We start from the raw sequence: 17,841 nt of genomic DNA on the forward strand, positions 1-17,841 counted from the left end.
AGGTTAAGATTTAAATAGTAAACCACTTGAGGACCTCAAAACCACATAAATTTAGTTTTTTTCTTATCACCTTAGCCTTATTTACTAACTTCCAGTTCTCTCATCCTAGAAATCTCCTCTGGATGGTAAGTTTCTTATACAACATTTGGCTCAGTAATAGTACCCAGTAACTACCTAGTGAGAGCTTTCTTCATATCTAATCATTAAAATGTAAAAACCTCATCATTAGAAAAGATTCAAATGACATTAACAATATTTAATATTGTACTGGTATAACATTAAAATGCATCATAAAATACTCATCAAATACCAACACCAACATAACCGAATGCTGGTTGGACACTCATCACAGAGTAATCATTTTTTAAATGGAGTTCTCTTCTTTTTCCCCTTAAGACTTATTTATTTATCTGAGAGTGAGCGAGCACAAGTGGAAGGGCAGGGGGAGACAGAGAAAATCTCAAGCAGACTCTGAGCGTGGAGCCTGATGTCAGGTTCAAGTTCATGACCTTGACTGAGATCATGACCTGAATCAAAACCAAGACTTGGAAACTTGATCAACTAAACAACCCAGGAACCTCTGAGTTCTTTTTGAAAAATAAGCTAATATACTGGTATGAGCTAAGGTTTTTACACTGAATCAAATTAAAATAGAGCTTGACATATTTCCCAGGTTAAAAAATTTTTAAAAATTTTATCCCCTTTTATTTAACCGTTTTTAAAGTTAAATAAGCAACCTCCAAAGGTAACCAAGGGAGAGCTTTTCTTCTTTTGGGAGACCAAAGGGGACACCATTATGAGCTAATTAATTTTAATATATTTGACATATTTCCAATTTTCATTTTCATTTTATTTTCAAATTTCATATTTGACAGACAGTAGTCACGATACCTTTTGTGACCTAAATAGTCCCATTATTGGTCAGTAGGAGCCCTTTCTTCTTAGCTCCTGTGTCCTTTTCACATGTCCACAGTCGTTTTTGACTGTTTCCAATGCTTCCTGATGTGAGAAGATGATCTAGATCTATTAAACAGACTCCTGCTCTGGACTTGGAGTCAGCCATTTCTCTGGAGGTTCTAGTTTTTTTTTTAGTGAGAAATGGTATTCAAAAACACAAATATGGGAACTAGGATTGTTCAATTATATTTAAGAGAATACATTATAATAATCTCACACTATTATCTCCAATTTGAATTTAAAATTATATAATTTTTACTTCTCTGATTTTACTTTTCAACTCTTTAAAACTGAAAAATCTTAGTTTCATATATATAATACAATTGCTTATTTGCTTTATCAATATATGTGTTTAAAAGTAACGATACCAGTATTATTACTAACAATATTACTAAGTACATTTAGGATTTCTTTGCAGTTCTACTTAACCTTAAAATGTATCACATTAGGAATGTATAGCCACAGTATTAATTTAAATTCATTCGAAATAATTCTGTGTGTTCAAGCCACCAACTAGATACATAAATAGGTTCATTAGTTTCATCTTGGTTTTGATTTTTCTTAAACTTCCAATTTAATTTTGTTTTATAATCATATAAAACATTTACATGGCTCCAAAGTCAAATCTACAAAAAAAGAGTTTGTTTGGAAATATCTAACATCTATCCCTAATTCCTACATTGTTTACTCCCTTTTAACCAACTACTTTTTAAAATTAGTTCTAACCAACTACTTTTAAACATATCTTTCCATTAAAAAAAATCCTTATATTCATTCTCTTGCCCTTCACAAACAAAGGGCAGCACATACTCACTCTGATCTGTATCTTGCTTTTATTCATGTTATTAAAGATCTTAGAAATCACTCTACAGAATATTAAGGGAGATCTTTCTCTCCTTTTACAGCTCTGTATGCTATAGTTTATACAACTACTTTCTGATGCCAGACTTTGGCTATTTATTACAAACAGGACTGCATTTCATATGCACATATATATATACCTTTGTCTAAAGGCAGGAAAAAGATTTAGGGGAAGAGTAAAAGTAAAAGAGTAAAAGGGAACTAATTTTCACTGAGTCCTTTCCATGTATCAAATATTTTATTTACTGGGCTATGCTAGGCAGTTTAAATTTTATTTACTTCCTCAAAAACACTGTCAGGCAGAAAATAATCCATTTACAAATCAGAGAGATTAAATTAACCAAACCAAAGTTAGAAAGTTGGGCATAATTTGGCATTTGATCTATGATTAATTGGGGCCAAGGTCTGTGCTTTTCTTTTTTTAACTATTTAAGATGGACAGGATGAGAACAAAGTCAGTTATTTTCCAACTACATGGACAGTTTTAATCATCTACCCAAAAAACATGTTACTAACTGACACAAGAGATACCTATTAAAACTACGCTTCTCAAATATGCTCATGCTCACATTAAAAATATATGTAAAAAATACTGGATTGATATAAGTATGACTAAAGGGAGTAAAATACTTACTTGGATCATTTAGGTCTGACAGGCTTGTTTTCCTTTCTTTCAGGTTTGTGATTTTGGCTACTTTTGCCCTAGATAAAATGACTTTCCCATTAGTCTGTAAATAATTCTGTCTACTATCATCACAATTCACAATAATATCAACTGGAATCTTTCCCACACTGTTGCCATAAAACTTCTTGGATGATAATGCTGTGTTTTGTGACTTCTGTCCTCCAGAATTCTGATGAATTGATGTTCTTAATAATGGTCCAGAAGATTCACTCAAAGTTATAGCTTGTCTGCAATTTCTTTGCAAATCCTTAGGAAAAAGAATACCACAACTTTGGCATTTGGTCTGATTTTCCTTTTCTTTTCCACATTTTGGACAATATCCACACTGTTTAGAAACCTTAAGTTCCAAAAGAATAAAAAAAAAAAAAAAAAAAAAAGACTTTGGCATTTTATTTCAACATCATGGAATAAAAAGTAAGATCTCAAAATTAAGTCTCTTACTCCCCATCATTATCACGAAGGCTACCACAAAATGCTAAATATGAAATACATCATGTTACTTGGGATTTAGCAACAGGATGCTGGAAGGAATTTTTGGGACCATCTAGTCCAACAGTCTTCACAATGGGCCATGCATACTTCTTAATGGCTACATAAGGATTTTCTATGTTATACAGAGCATAAATAATCTTAAATATCTAAATCCTCAATTTTCACATATCATTCCAAAATCTGACTTGACTATGCCTCTGACGGAAAATTATCTCCTGCCAGAACTGTTCTCATAGTTTTAAAAAAAGCCCAACTTCCATTTGAAATACTATAATGGCATACTGCTCTGGAGTATAAAAACCACGAAACCAAACAAAAGGACAATTTTAAATGTTGGATAAAATCAGTTCTAAATACTGTTTAACAAAAACTTTTACAAGACAACTGATTTTTTAAGACAGTGCTTCAAAAATATTTTAAGGATGGCCTAAATCTAGGTTACAATTGTGAGATTATTAAAAATATTTTTGATGGTAGAGCTTCCTGTGATTTGGGGCATATAATTTAGGAGTTCAAGGATTCTTTTCAGACTCATGTACTTATTTACATGAAAAAGGTACTTTAGCACTAAGACTATAAGGAAAAACACGAAGAGATGTTGAATCTTGTCTGAATATGCAACATAATCTTTATTCAAGGACATAGGAATTGAGAAAAACATTCACTGTCTCTAATTAAGACATGCATTTCTAATAATTTTACTTTTTATGTCAAATAGGTACTTATCAAACTATAACATAGTTTTAATCAAAGTCTACTATTAATAATCAAAATAACTCAATCAAAAAGAAATTTTTTTAAACACTTCAAGCCTTATATCATAGGAAATAAGTGGATAAATACTTCTAGCAGTGAGATGATAGAGACTGTAATTATTAAGTGCTATAGTATTTGGATGCTACCAGATCCATATACGAAGTGAGTTAACTACTCTATTTTAAAATGTTACTCCTTTCATTGTGTCAACTATTACACCCAATGTAACCATTTATACTTGAAACAAAAAATGCTGAATGTCAACTTAAAAATACATAAGAGAATACACAGTTGTTTAATAAAGTCTTTTAGGTGACAGAAATCATCAAGCAGTTGCAGCATTGACCTTAAATGGTAGTTATATATGATCACTTGTGTAAACATAAATTTCAAAATTCATTGAGCTAAATGCTTAAGTTCTACACATTTTATTCTATGTAAATTTTTAACTAAAAAATATGTAGAAAAAAGTCTAAAACCCAGCATACTATCTTATCTCCTTGTTTTAAAGATGGGAAAACTGACAAAAATTATTTACCTTGTCCTACATGACCCACAACAAAGCCGTTCTATTATATCATGCTACCTATTCAAGAATCTACCCCAGATAACAACAAAGAATGAAACCAAGCTTCAACCAAGGCAAAGTTGAACTTAGTAGAACATCAGCTCACTATCTTAGCAAAGGTGAATTAAAAAAAAAAAAAGAAAAAGAAAAAGAAAACATTCTTTCTCTGCCAGTACATAGCAGAATTCAGTTATACTACTGGTAGAGTCTAGGTCTAAGGAATTTATTTTTCTCATAGGACTTCTGATAGGGCCCCGTGTATTTAAGACACATAGTTAGCAGGCAAAGTATGCAAACAACCGGTTAGGCACAAATATGGGACAGATTATCTATCTCCGAAATTTTAGCCCATCATCATAAGGCAAAAAATTAATAGTACAGTTAAACCTTAAACAACACAGGTTTGAACTGCACAGGTCTACTTACATGATTATTTTTTTTTAATAAATACAGTGCAGTACTATAAACGCATTTTCTCCTTCTTATGATTTTAACATGTTCTTTTCTCTAAGTTACTTTATAGTAAGAGTACAGTATATAATATAACATGCAAAATATGTGTTAGTTGCCTTTGTTGGTGATAAGGCTTCCAGTCAACAGTAGATTATTAATAAAGTTTTGGGGGAGTTGAAAGTTGTATGAATATTTTTAACTGTTCAGGGGATCAGTACTTCTAACTCCTGTGTTGCTGAAGGGTCAACTGTATATTAATGAAATAATGCAATTATTCACTGATGAACTGCAAATGGTTGGCCATGTTCCACTGCACCTAAAAGGCAAACTCATAAATAAAGGAGTAGCCTCCATTTACATACCACCCTGCACTAAAACACCTAATTTTCTAAGAAAAAATCTAAACTCTATTATTTTCATAATGAAAATGATCAAGTTGGGTATTGACGGACTCCTATTATTCACTGTCTGTGAAAAGGACATTAATAGGATAGATTAATAAGACATATTTCTAAGAACAGACCTCATGAAAAGGTAATAATTCCAAATATTTCCTTTTATAAAGTTGACATTAAATAGAAAAAGCACATACTATTAAAGTTTCTGATATTAAAATACATAATGAAATACACTGTGAGCTACTATCATATGCCTTCCATCAGCTAAGAAACACATACCTTGGAACTACTTTCAACAATTAAAAACAAAATGCAGGTTAACTGAATCAGATGTATGTTAAATTTTCCATGATAAAAACTAGAGTTTCAGAATTTTATCAATGTAGTGATCTCAAAACCAGAATCTCAATACTGCACAATTACCTTTAGTGAAGTGTGTATAAAGTTGTATTTTTCCATAACAATTTCATGTTAGATATAATTTCTTTTGGAACATAAAGACTAATTAAAGACTCATTTTCCCCCTGTTGGTAGGTAGACTTTTACAAACTAAAGTAAACCCAAATCACTAATACATATTATCTGCTAGGCTTTATACATAAATAATAACCAATTACACTTAGTAAGAATGAGCCTGTCTCTATTGAAAACCACTGAGACATCATTTTTAGCAGAGTCTTAATATGCAAAATCTCATCAAATATCAAAGACTGTGTTTCCTTAAGCAGCACAAAGCGTAGCATTTCATAGACTACATGTGGAGAAAAAAACCCCACTAATCTTGTCTAAGAATTAAAAATTACATAGAGGGTGGCTAGAATCAATTCTTTATGTTCACTAAGAACAGAATAAGCACAACTGGCATGCAAGTGAAAAGTAAAAGGAAGATTTATTTTGGATGTTAAAAATATTCTGAGGTTTTCTGCTTGCATCCCTAGGGAAGGATGGTGTGTCTTGGGGAAAAGCTTTTGTCTTTTCTCTCTCTTCTTCACCTGAATCAAGCAGTGGGCAAGATAGTGCGGAAATGCCAGTACAGCCTAAGCCTAGCTTAGGCTGGTATGTCAGGAAAATAATCCAATAAAAAGCAACTAAAATCAATAAGTAAATACACTAGACATGATGGAAGTCAGGTTTCTCAGTCAGAGAAGGAAGTTACAAACATGAAAAGTGGTAAAGACTAAGATAAACACTGTGATTTTAGACTAGAATAGGAATTATCAGTATGAATTCATGAATTTTATTTTATTATTTTGGCAGGGAGGGCTCCCCCCCCAACTCAATCTCAAGGCAGCTCCAAATAAATTCATGGATTTTAACATGTACTAAATACTAACATATAAACACACATATACTTACTAGTTCTGTCCACTGAGAGGGCCTATAAACCTGATACCAAGTAGCAATGAGCATAACCTAATAGGAACAATGGGTCCTTGGAGAAATGAATGACTATAAAACTGAGACAAAGAAAATACAAAGAAGTCTAGACCATCTGGTTACATCAAAAATTAAGGGCAGTACTCAAAGAATGATGTGGATGTGTCAAAAAGAAAAAGGAGACAGCTTAAATAACTTCCCAGGGGACAAGACTGTAACAATTTAAGCATCAAAATAATAACAGAGACAGAACGTAACTTTTTTGAGTAAGAATCCATGTTGTGTCAACTACACTTCAATTAAAAAAAAAAAGGAATCTATACATCTGTGCTGATATAAAGGAATACATTAAGTAAAGATAAAATAAGAAAACCCTCTACCTTATAGTAGCTCATCCTTAATTCATGAGCTACTGGTAGAATGCCTTACCTTACACTAATTCACCTTATTAATAAATAAGAAATACCCACTAATTAACTTTACAGTGGACAAATCTAGGAAAGTACATCTTAATATAAAAGTTATAATGTGGAAAATCAACATTGTATGCATTCTGATATGATGTAATGGTAAGATTACAGAATCACTTCAGAGAATTCCTGAAAAATGGATGAAGAAATCATGAAGAAACATACTTTCCATAATATCAAGGTGATGAAAGACATGGAAAGACTAAGGAATTATTCCAGATTAAGGAAGACTAAAGATCATACAATTAAATATAACACAATCCTGAACCGGATCCTGTTGTGAAAAAGGAAATTAATTAGGTGAAATTTGAATGGGGTTTGTGGATAAGACAGTAATTTTGGATCTATGTTAACTTAAAAATTTTGAGAGTTGCACTATGATTAGGTAAGAAAATGCCTCCTCTCTACCCCCTGCCTTTTTTAAGGAAACATGCACTAAAGCATTAAGTGTTAAATGGGCATCATGTCTGTTACTTATACTCAAATGGAGCAGAAACATACACACACACACACACACACACACCCCGCACCATACCACACCACACCACACCACACCACAGAGGTAAGGGGGAAGGAAGGCAGGGAAAGCAATATATCAGATGTGGAAAACTGGAGAATCTAACAGAAGAGTATGTGGACAGTCTTTTTGTTATTTCTTCAATTTTTTGTAAATTTTAAATTATTTCCAAATATTTCTGGTTGAGAGCTATTATTTGAAGTATGTTGCAGGAAGGCAATGATCAATTGTTTTCAGAAGACAAGTATTCTACATTTTGGATAGTGAAAAAAAATGACATAACGAAGGCAGAAAAGTTTGCTTAAATAACTTTTCTAGGTCTTCTCTAGTCCTTTTAAGAAAAGATCACCTATAATTTAGTAAGTACTAAAAGTAATATTGATAAAAATATCAACTGATTAACAAGAGTAATTTCTCCACCCACCTCTAAATCAGTTAAACATTTTTTTGAAGCAGGAGACAGAGCAGGTGGAGACTGATATGTGCTACTGGGACGTTTCTGTGGTACCTTCCTTTTAATTTCAGACTCCAGGTGTGATTCAGACTCTTCAGCTTTCTTCATTACACGATCTAAAGGAAGGAGGAAAAAAAAAAAGTACTGAAATCAAATTTAATAAATTCCTCATGATCTTTGCTTATAAACAATGCTAATTTATATTATAAAATTCTTACGTTTTGGTTAAAATAATATTTCACAATGTATATAATGAAGAATAACCAAAACTTGGAAACAAGGAGAGATGGCTGAGTTAGAGGATCTGGAACTCACTTCTTCCCTCAGGCACCAAGACAACAACTACATACAATACATCTCACTCTGAAAATGACTTTAAGATTACCAGAACAGATCTTCCACAGTTTAAAAAAAAATAAAGGAAAAGGCACATTGAAAAGGAAGGGTATGAGGGCCAGCAGTGCAGTCTGGAACAAAATCCCCCACAGGCAACCCCAAAGTGGGTGGGATATTAGTTCTCATTGAGGAGTGAGGGGATCAAGTTAGGCACCCTAACTCTGGGAATCCAACCAAGAAGACAAGCTACCATAACACCTAGCTTTGAAAATCAGCAAGGATTAACTCCAAGAACTTTGAAAATCAGTAGGCCTTAACTCTGTAAAAGCTACAGAGTGGACTGTAAGTAAAAAAGACTCTGCTCTTAAAGAGCTAGTGCATTATATCACTTAGCACTTTGAAAAGTACCTGGGTTATACATGAAAGAGATTCACTGACTAAGTTTAGGGCAGGTATGGAAGGAACAGGGATATATAGGAGGTTTCTCCAAAAATAAAAATACTGGGAAACACCATTTTTCTTGTGCTTCAGTCTAGCTTGACCAGACACTTGGAGGTGCCAGTTATAATACTATCTATCTTACTATAGTGCACTGCTTACTCCTCCCCAGCATTTACCCTGACTCAAGCAGCCAAACCCCATGTGTGCCTGCAAAGCACCTGCCACAACACCCCACCCAGTGAGCACTGTCAGGGACAGTGCCTCTCCTACAAGCAGACTCACAGCAGTTGCAGCTGTACCTCTGAGCCAGGTGTGCCAAGAGCTAACCCTACCCATCAGCAAGGCCACCACAGCCACTGCCAGACCTGCTCACCAGTATACCCACAAAAGTCATGGCTTTGTCACAACAGGAAGGTGTACACACAACCTATACAGGGGATACCCCTGGAGGACCCGTTTCTAGTGACTGGGGTTAATGTGCTACCCAACCTCATAGGATGCCTTCTATATAATACCACTGCTTTCAAGATCAGAAGTAGGTGACCTACCCAATACAAAGAAACAAACAGAGAGTCAGAAAAATGAGAACACAGTGAGATATGTTCCAAACAAAAGAAGTAAGACAAAACCTCAGAAAAAGAACTAAATGAAATGGAGATACATGATTTGCCCAATGAAGAATTCAAAGTGAAAAAAAAAAAAATTCAAAGTAGTGGTCATAAAGAGGCTCACTGGACATGAAAGAAGAGCAGATGAACAAAACAACAACTCTGACACAGAGATAAAAAATTTAAAAAGAGCCAATCAGAGCTGAAGAATACAACAGTCGAAATTAAAAATACATTAGAGGGAATCAACATCAAATTAGAGAATGCAGGAGAACGGATGAACAATCTGGAAGATATGATAATGCAAACTACCCACGCTGAACAGTAAAACAAACAAACAAAAAAGGACAGGTTAAGAAATCTCTGGGACAACATCAAGTATATTAACATCAAGTATAATTAACATTCATATTATAGGGGTCCCAAGGAAGGAAGAAAAAGGGGCAGATAATTTAATTAAAGAAATAATGACTGAAAACCTCCCTAACTTAGGGAAGGAAACAGATATCCAGGTAAAGAAGCAGAGAGAGAGAGAACCCCAAACAAGCTGAAGCCAGAGAGGTCCATACCAAAACAGATAATAAGATCTCAAAGATTAAAGATAAAGTGAAAATCTTAAAAACAGCAGGAGAAAAAACAAATAGTTACGTAAGAGGGAAACCACATTAAGGCTACCAGCTGATTTTTCAGCAGAAACTTTGCTGACCAGAAGGGAGTAGTATGATTATATTCGAAGTGATGAAAAGGAAAAACCCACAACCAAGAATACTTTACTAGGTAAGCTACACGTTCAGAATTAAAGGAAAGCTAAAGAGTTTCCAAGACAAACACAAGTTAAAGAAGTTCATCATCACTAAACTACCTTACAAGAAATGTTAAGGGGACTTTTTTTTTTTAAGATTTATTTTTATTATTTATTGAGAGAGAGAGAGATAGAAAATGTGTGAGAGTGAGTGCAAACAGGGAAGGGCAGAAGGAATGGGAGAAGCAGGTTCCTCATTGAGCAGGGAGCCCAATGCAGGGCTTGATCCCAGGACCATGGAATCAAGACCTGAGCTGAAGGCAAACTCTCAACCCACTGAGCCACCCAGGTACCCCAGGACTATAAAAGCTTGTGCACAGCAAATGAAACCATCAAGAAAATGAAAAAGAAACCTACCGAATAGAAGAAGATATCTGTAAATAATATTATTTGATAGGGGATTAATATCCAAAACATATAAAGAACTCATACAACTCAAAATCAAAAAGACAAATAATCCAGATAAAAAATGAGCAGAGGATCTGAAAAGACATTTTTCCAAAGACAAACACATGAGAAGATGAATCAACATTACTAATAATCAGGAAAATGCAAACAAAACCATGATGAGATAGCACCTCACATGCCAGTTAGAATGGCTAATCAAAAAGACAAGAAATAGCAAGTGTTGATGAAGATGTGGAGGAAAGGGAATCCTTGCTCCCTATGAATGGGAATATAAACTGGTATAGCCCCTATGAAAAACAGTATGGAGGTTCCTCAAAAAATTAAAAAGAAGAAATACCACAAGACCCAGTAATTCCACTACTGGGTATTTAGCCAAAGAATTATTTTTAAAATTGAATTTGAAATGATTTATCCACTACTATGTTTACAAAAACACACATACACACACACAAAAAGGAAATTTTGCCATTCAGTGACAATACAGACCTAGAGGATATAGTGCTAAGCAAAATAAATCAAACAGAAAGACTTCATAATTTCACTTACGTGTGGAATCTAAAAAAAAAAAAAAATCAATCAAACAAACAGCAGAAACAGACTCATAAACTGATGGTGGCCAAGAGGGGAAAGGGAGGGCAAAATGAGTCAAAAGAACTAAGGATACAGGCTTCCAGTTATGGAATGAATAAATCACAAGGATAAAAGGCAAAGCATAAGAAACAGTCAATGTAACTTTAATTGTGTTGTATGGTGACAGATGGTAGATACACTTGTGGTGAGCACAGCATAATTTACAGAGTTGTCGAATCACTACGTTGTACACCTGAAACTATTGTGATATTTTACGTCAACCATACTTCAGTAAAAATACTATTAATAAAAGAATAACCAGAACTTTACGTTGCAGCCCTGTTCTGGTAGCTCTACTCTACTTTTCATTCCTCACCAGATCTCCTCACACACTAGACCACTTTTGTCAAGAGTACCAATATTCTCCTCAGGCTATTCTGTTACTAAGGCAGCAGAAGTACTTTTCACACTGAATCAATCAACGGAATCAATCTCTCTCTCTCTCTCTCACACACACACAAACACACACACAATTTTTTGTAAGTTAGTTATTCTTCTTAGATTAGTAATGTGAATGGCTCTGTAGGATAAGCATCCAACTCTTATTAGTTTTGGCTCAGGTCATGATCTCAGGATCGTGAAATTGAGCCCTGTGACAAACTCTCCCTTTGCCTATCCTTCCCTAAAATAAAAAATAAGAATACTTAGTAATGAGAAAAAATTTTAATTCAAACACTGGCTACAACTGTTTAGATGAAGGAAACTAAACTAATGGTTTTTTATGTTCAAGAAATACGAAAGGATTTTCCTCATTACTTTTCAATGTAAATTTAATTTTCATTAGGGATATAATTAGAATTTTTAAGTGAGCAACAAAAACGGGACAGTATTTATTACAATCTGATTTTATCAGTAAAGATTTAAGTATGCAAGAAGATAATGTATGTTTCTAAAACATGTTAATGAATCTACAAACCAAAATGTTCTACCCGTATAATCCCAAATTTGTTAAATATTTCCATATTCCTATCTTCAATATCCTATCTTTTAATTTTTTTAAATAAGATTACCTGCACATAGAAATCAACATTATGTAATATTTGAGTTTGATATACAATACTGTGTTAAGAAGACTATATCATTATTCTTGTTATTATAATCACATAGAGTTGCACTAAGTGCATTGTACTTTCTCAGCCTTTGCCCGTTCAAACACCTTTACTTTCCTGGACATCAAAGCTGAAATCTAAGTAACAGTTGACTTCTCCTTGTGCCTCCTTCCTCACATTCAAGGAATTCTATTAACAGCTCTTAAATTCTTTCTTCCTTTCGAACATCACTGCCACTACATTTCAGATACTTAGCTCTTGCCAAATTGATTTTCCTCACTCCAAATGAGCTTGGTTTAAATCCTTTCCCACTACTGCCAAAGTGATCTAAAAAAAAAACATGACTATCATTCTAATGCTTAAAATAGCTCAATGAATCTAGTAACTAAGGAAAAAATTCAGAACCAAAGCTCTTCACACAGCATGTTTGTGCTGATGTTCCAGTCTTCCAAACAAACTGTACTTCAAAGGGATGTATTTTTCCAGTGTTTTTCCTTTCATCCTCTTACATATATTGCTATTGTCTCCACAAGTAAAGCCCTCCCTATTTATCTAAGTAAATTCAAACTATTCTTTGTTAAGCTATGTCTGCCTCACGCTAAGCATGCATAAGCAGTGTTTGGAGCTTCCACAGTATTTTATCTGTACTTCTATTAGCACCTCATTTTATTTACTGTTATTATTTGTACTGATCTGTTTCATCCCATTATACAGTCAGCTCTGAAAGAGCAGAAGTCATGTTTTAGCCACGTATTTTCCCAGTGTCTAGAAACTGCACAAGCTAATAAGGGCTTGAAAAATGTTTACTGGATGAATGAATCACATTACAAAAGACAAAACCATGTGACACACTTTAAAAAGATAAAATTAGGGGCGCCTGGATGGCTCAGTGGGTTAAAGCCTCTGCCTTCAGCCCAGGTCATGATCTCAGGGTCCTGGGATGGAGCTTCCCCCGCCCCCCTCTCTGCCTGCCTTTCTGCCTACTTGTGATCTCTGTCTGTCAAATAAATAAAATCTTTAAAAAAAAAAAAAAAAGGATGAAATTACATGGGTGAAAAGAATGCTGTTATTATGTAATCTCTGAAAATGCGTTAACTTTGCCACACAGAAATACTGATTCACTCGCACATCTAGAAACATAGACTTAGCCTCCAGACAAAGAAGAGAAACTAAAAGCTTCTCTAATATCTGAGGTTACAGAGAAGCTACTCTAGTCCAGAGCAGCCAAGTTTTAGTTATCACTCCTATGAAGATTAAATTACTTTGTTAGACTTAGACATAAAAAGCAGTTTCCATACAATGAGTATTAAAGAGGGATAAGAAGAAAACAGAATGTTCACCCAAGACCACAAGAACACCAAGATTAGGACATTTCTTGTTGGACTTTCTAGTGCAACATCTTTTTACTTATTTTTTATTTTTTAAAATATTTTATTTATTTGAGAGAGAAAGACAGAGATAGAATGAGCCTGCTGGCAGGGAGGACAGTGGGGAAGGGAGAAGCAGACTCCCCACTGAGCAGAGATCCCAGAACCCTGAGATAATGACTTGAGCTGAAGTCATATGCCTAACTGAATGAGCCACCCAGCTGTCCCTCAACATCTTTTTAATATACCATACTATCTCCAGCTAAGCAGAAAAGGTGAGCATATAGGAGCTATTATGGCATAAGTACAAGTAATTAATGGGCTGAATACAGAGAATAAATTTTTAATCTAATTTTTTAAAAGGTCCTTCATAAAAAGAAATGTTCATGTCAGCTTTATTCATAATAGTCAAAAACTGGAAACAACCCAGGGGTCTAAGATCAGGAGAATGAATAAACAAATTGGTACATTTGTATAATGGAATACTAAAAACGAACAAACTACAAATGCATGCAAAAACACAGTTCAATCCCTCCAAAATTATCCTTAATGAAAAAAGTCTTACATAAAAGAGTTCATAATGTATTATTCCACTTATATGAAGTTCTAGAATAGGTAAAAATTAGTCTATGCAGGGAAAAATCAGAGCAATGACTACCTTTGACAGGGCAGGAATGAAGAGTAACTGGGAAGGAAGATGAAAGAACTTTCTGAGGTGATGATACTATCTTATTGTGTACTTACAGGGATTTGAGTTAGAAAGGTTTGTGTAATTGTTAAAATTTATTAAACTGTATACTTAAGATCTGTGCATTTCACTGTATATAAAATTTTTATTTCAAAGAAGAAAACTATGAACAAATCTTGAACTGTAAATAATGATATACCTGAAGTGTTTAGTAGTAAAGTGTACTGGTGTCTGCAATTTACTCAACTGCAGTTTACTCTAAAATGCATAAAAAGATAAATTCATATACAAATAAATGTAATAAGGCAACCATAGAAAAGTGTTAATTGTAGAATCTATGTGGTAGAAACATGTGTATTTACCATAAAAGTCTTTCAACTTTTCTGATGTTTGAAAATTTTAATAACAGAAGCTGGAGGTAGAGTGGGGCAAGGAAGGTCCTTAACTTTCTTGTTTGACAATTAGTTGTGATATTACTAATACGCTGGAAAATATAAACCCCAAGGATAGTAATAGAATATAAAACAACTATCTTTATTCTCGTTATACATTTGCTGATTTTTAAAAAAGATTTTATTTATTTATTTGACAGAAAGAGAGAGAGAGACAGAGCACAAGCAAAGGGAGCAAAAGGCAGAGGGAGAAACAGGCTTCCCATTGAGCAAGGAGCCCAATGTGGAGCTCAATCCCAGGACCCTGGGATCATGACGCTTAACTGACTGAGCCACCCAGGTGCTCCTACATATTTGCTTTTAAATTATTTTTACAGTCTTTCAAAAGATAAAGACAAACCAGAACAGTTAGTTTTCTCCATCAAATAGCAGCCACCATGATTGATTTTCAATGTAAAATAAAACTAGTCATGTATTATATTCTCGTTACAGCCTCCTTAAAGAAAAGAATCACTTGTGGCTATGCTAAATAAGTGATAAACAGGCAAAGCCACAATAGACAGACATGAAAAAAAGAAGAAATTCAAATGGCCATTGTAATGCCTCACCAATAATGAAGGAAATGTGGAAAAACAAATACTATTTCCCTATCAGACTAGCAATGCCTAAATGATAATAGCTAATGCTGCTGGAAGACAATGAAAAACCAGACATACTCAAATGCTGTTTGTTGGAAGCTGACACACCCTTTTAAAAAAGGCCATCTGGCAGTAACGTATCATAAATCTTATAAACTATGTCCCTATAACTTTATTACTAGAGATTTAATCTAAGGAAATAATAGATCCAATACACAAGATATATATCCTAGATTATTATTCATAATATATACTATCAAACCATTGAAAACAACCTACATTATGGTATGTAAGTACAATGGTCACTATTCATTAAAAAATAATTACAGAGACTTGGATACATTAACTTGTAAACAAGTCCCTCTAAAGTAAACTCATCCATTTGATTCTTAAACTTCTTTTGATTTTGTTTCCAATGCTGGTTTTCCTCTGATATCTAATATCTTTTTAAAATTTTATTTTAAAGATTTTATTTACTTACTTGACAGACAGAGAGAGATCACAAGGAGGCAGAGAGGCAGGCAGGGAGAGAGGGGAAGCAGTCTCCCCGATGAGCAGAGAGCTCGATGGTGGGACTCAATCCCAGGACCCTGAGACCATAACCTGAGCCAAAGGCAGACACGCAACCCACTGAGCCACCCAGGTACCCCGATATTCCATTATCTTTTTTTTTTAAGATTTTATTTATTTATTTGACAGACGGAGATCACAAGTAGGCAGAGAGGCAGGCAGAGAGAGAGGAGGAAGCAGGCTCCCCACCAAGCAGAGAGCCCAATGCGGGGCTCAATCCCAGGACCCTGGAATCATGACCTGAGCTGAAGGCAGAGGCCTTTACCCACTAGCCACCCAGGTGCCCCATATCTTTTAATAAGAGTATAGAAACCAGATTTAATATCACAACAAAGTCAAAAGGCAAGTTATAGAACAGTATATATATATATATATATATATAGCTATATATATATATATATATATACTGTTCTATAACTTGCCTTTTGACTATATATATAGCTATATATATAGCTATATATATATATATATATATATATATATATAGCATGAATGCTTAAAAAAAATGGATATGCACAGAAAAAACTTGGGAAGTTATATATTAAAATGCTAATGAAATATATACAGATTGGTTAAGAATAAAGGTATATTTTTCTTTTGCACATGGATTAAATAGTATAAATCAGGTGATTAAAGTTGTAATCATAATGTATTTACGATAAGAATATAATTAAATGTTCAACATCGATCCATTCTCTGTGACGTGGATACAAAGAACAGTAGCAGAAAAGAAGAAAAATCTTAATTTATAGTTATATAGTTATTGTCAGTCTTTATATTTAGAAAAAATGCAAAAAGAACACCAAACAAATGAAGCAACAGAATATGTAGTTCTGACCAAAAATTATACTCAATAGTTTACAAGCTTCAATTTTATCCCAGAGAGCTGCTTATCAGTGCTACCGAGTGCTGACGTATGACTATACTTGTCAAAATTCATATTGAAAGTGTCTCTTAAATGCAAAATAAAGGGGAAAAATAAGTAATTGAGAATATCACCTTAGATGTTAGGAACTATAAAAAGACAGTGATTTCTTTTTAGGAGAAAATTATTCTAGGTGCTATGCAGCAACTACTAATCCTGAGTTTGAACTGTCAATGTTTTAAAAACCATCTCCAAAGGAAATCCTAAAATAAAATGCAATCTTTATGCAACAATATATGCAGTATTATTATAGCACTGTTATTCACCTATACTCAAATATACATGTACCCTTCCTGACACAAAAGCTACAATGTTTATGAGTTAAATACAGTTAAATATATTATCTGAGATGGAAGGTATAAATAAACAAGTAAAAGAGGAGGTATAGCTTTTCCCTACATGAGCATTCCCATTAATAAATGTAAAAGAAATTAAGAAAACAAGAAAATTACCATCAGATAAATACCAAGTAATAACAGTTACCAGCAAGATCCACCAATGGATGCTAAAGTGAGTGGGTGAAAGCTTAAGGAAAAACAGGGTAGTTGTGTAGTTTTAGAGTATCTTCACTCAAGGTAACTTTATTAAATACAAAGAAAAAAAATTTTTCTTTTATAGTGAGAAACCCAGCAGAAACCTAACTCCAAGAGATGGTAGTTAACATAAACAGACATCAACATCACCCTTGATATGATGTGTTTTAAAGACATATCACTTTTGTAGAAGTCTTGCCAAAACACGTAGCCTCAGTCTAATCATAAGACACCATCATATAAACTAAAATTGAGAGGCATTCTACAAAGTAATTGATCATTGTTCTTCAAAACTGTCAGAGAAACTTAAGAGACATGACAAATAATGTACTATGAGATCCCAAACTGGATTTTAGAGAGAAAATATTAGTGAAAAACTGGTGAAATAGCTCAGTTAAGAATGTTATACCAAATGCCAATTTCTTACGTTTGATAAATGTACTACTGTGACATAAGATGTTACAAT

At 33.8% G+C, this 17,841-nt stretch overlaps 1 protein-coding gene across 6 annotated transcripts in view; it reads right to left on the reverse strand.

The window, feature by feature from the left end:
* SENP6 (SUMO specific peptidase 6) overlaps nt 1-17,841 on the reverse strand; it is a 122,978-nt gene that overhangs the window by 46,705 nt on the left and 58,432 nt on the right. For 3 of the 6 annotated variants that reach the window (XM_013056273.2, XM_013056272.2, XM_013056271.2), the window contains 2 exons: nt 7,959-8,104; nt 2,453-2,840 (listed from right to left, as the gene is read on the reverse strand). In XM_013056273.2, coding sequence (XP_012911727.1) covers nt 2,453-2,840; nt 7,959-8,104 — 534 coding nt within the window. The remainder of the gene's footprint in view (nt 1-2,452; nt 2,841-7,958; nt 8,105-17,841) is intronic. The other 3 variants (XM_013056275.2, XM_013056274.2, XM_013056276.2) reach the window with 2 other exon arrangements.

The sequence above is a fragment of the Mustela putorius genome, unplaced genomic scaffold, assembly GCF_011764305.1.
Source record: "Mustela putorius furo isolate JIRA1106 unplaced genomic scaffold, ASM1176430v1.1 tig00003863_pilon_pilon_pilon, whole genome shotgun sequence".
NCBI classification, from domain to species: domain Eukaryota; kingdom Metazoa; phylum Chordata; class Mammalia; order Carnivora; family Mustelidae; genus Mustela; species Mustela putorius.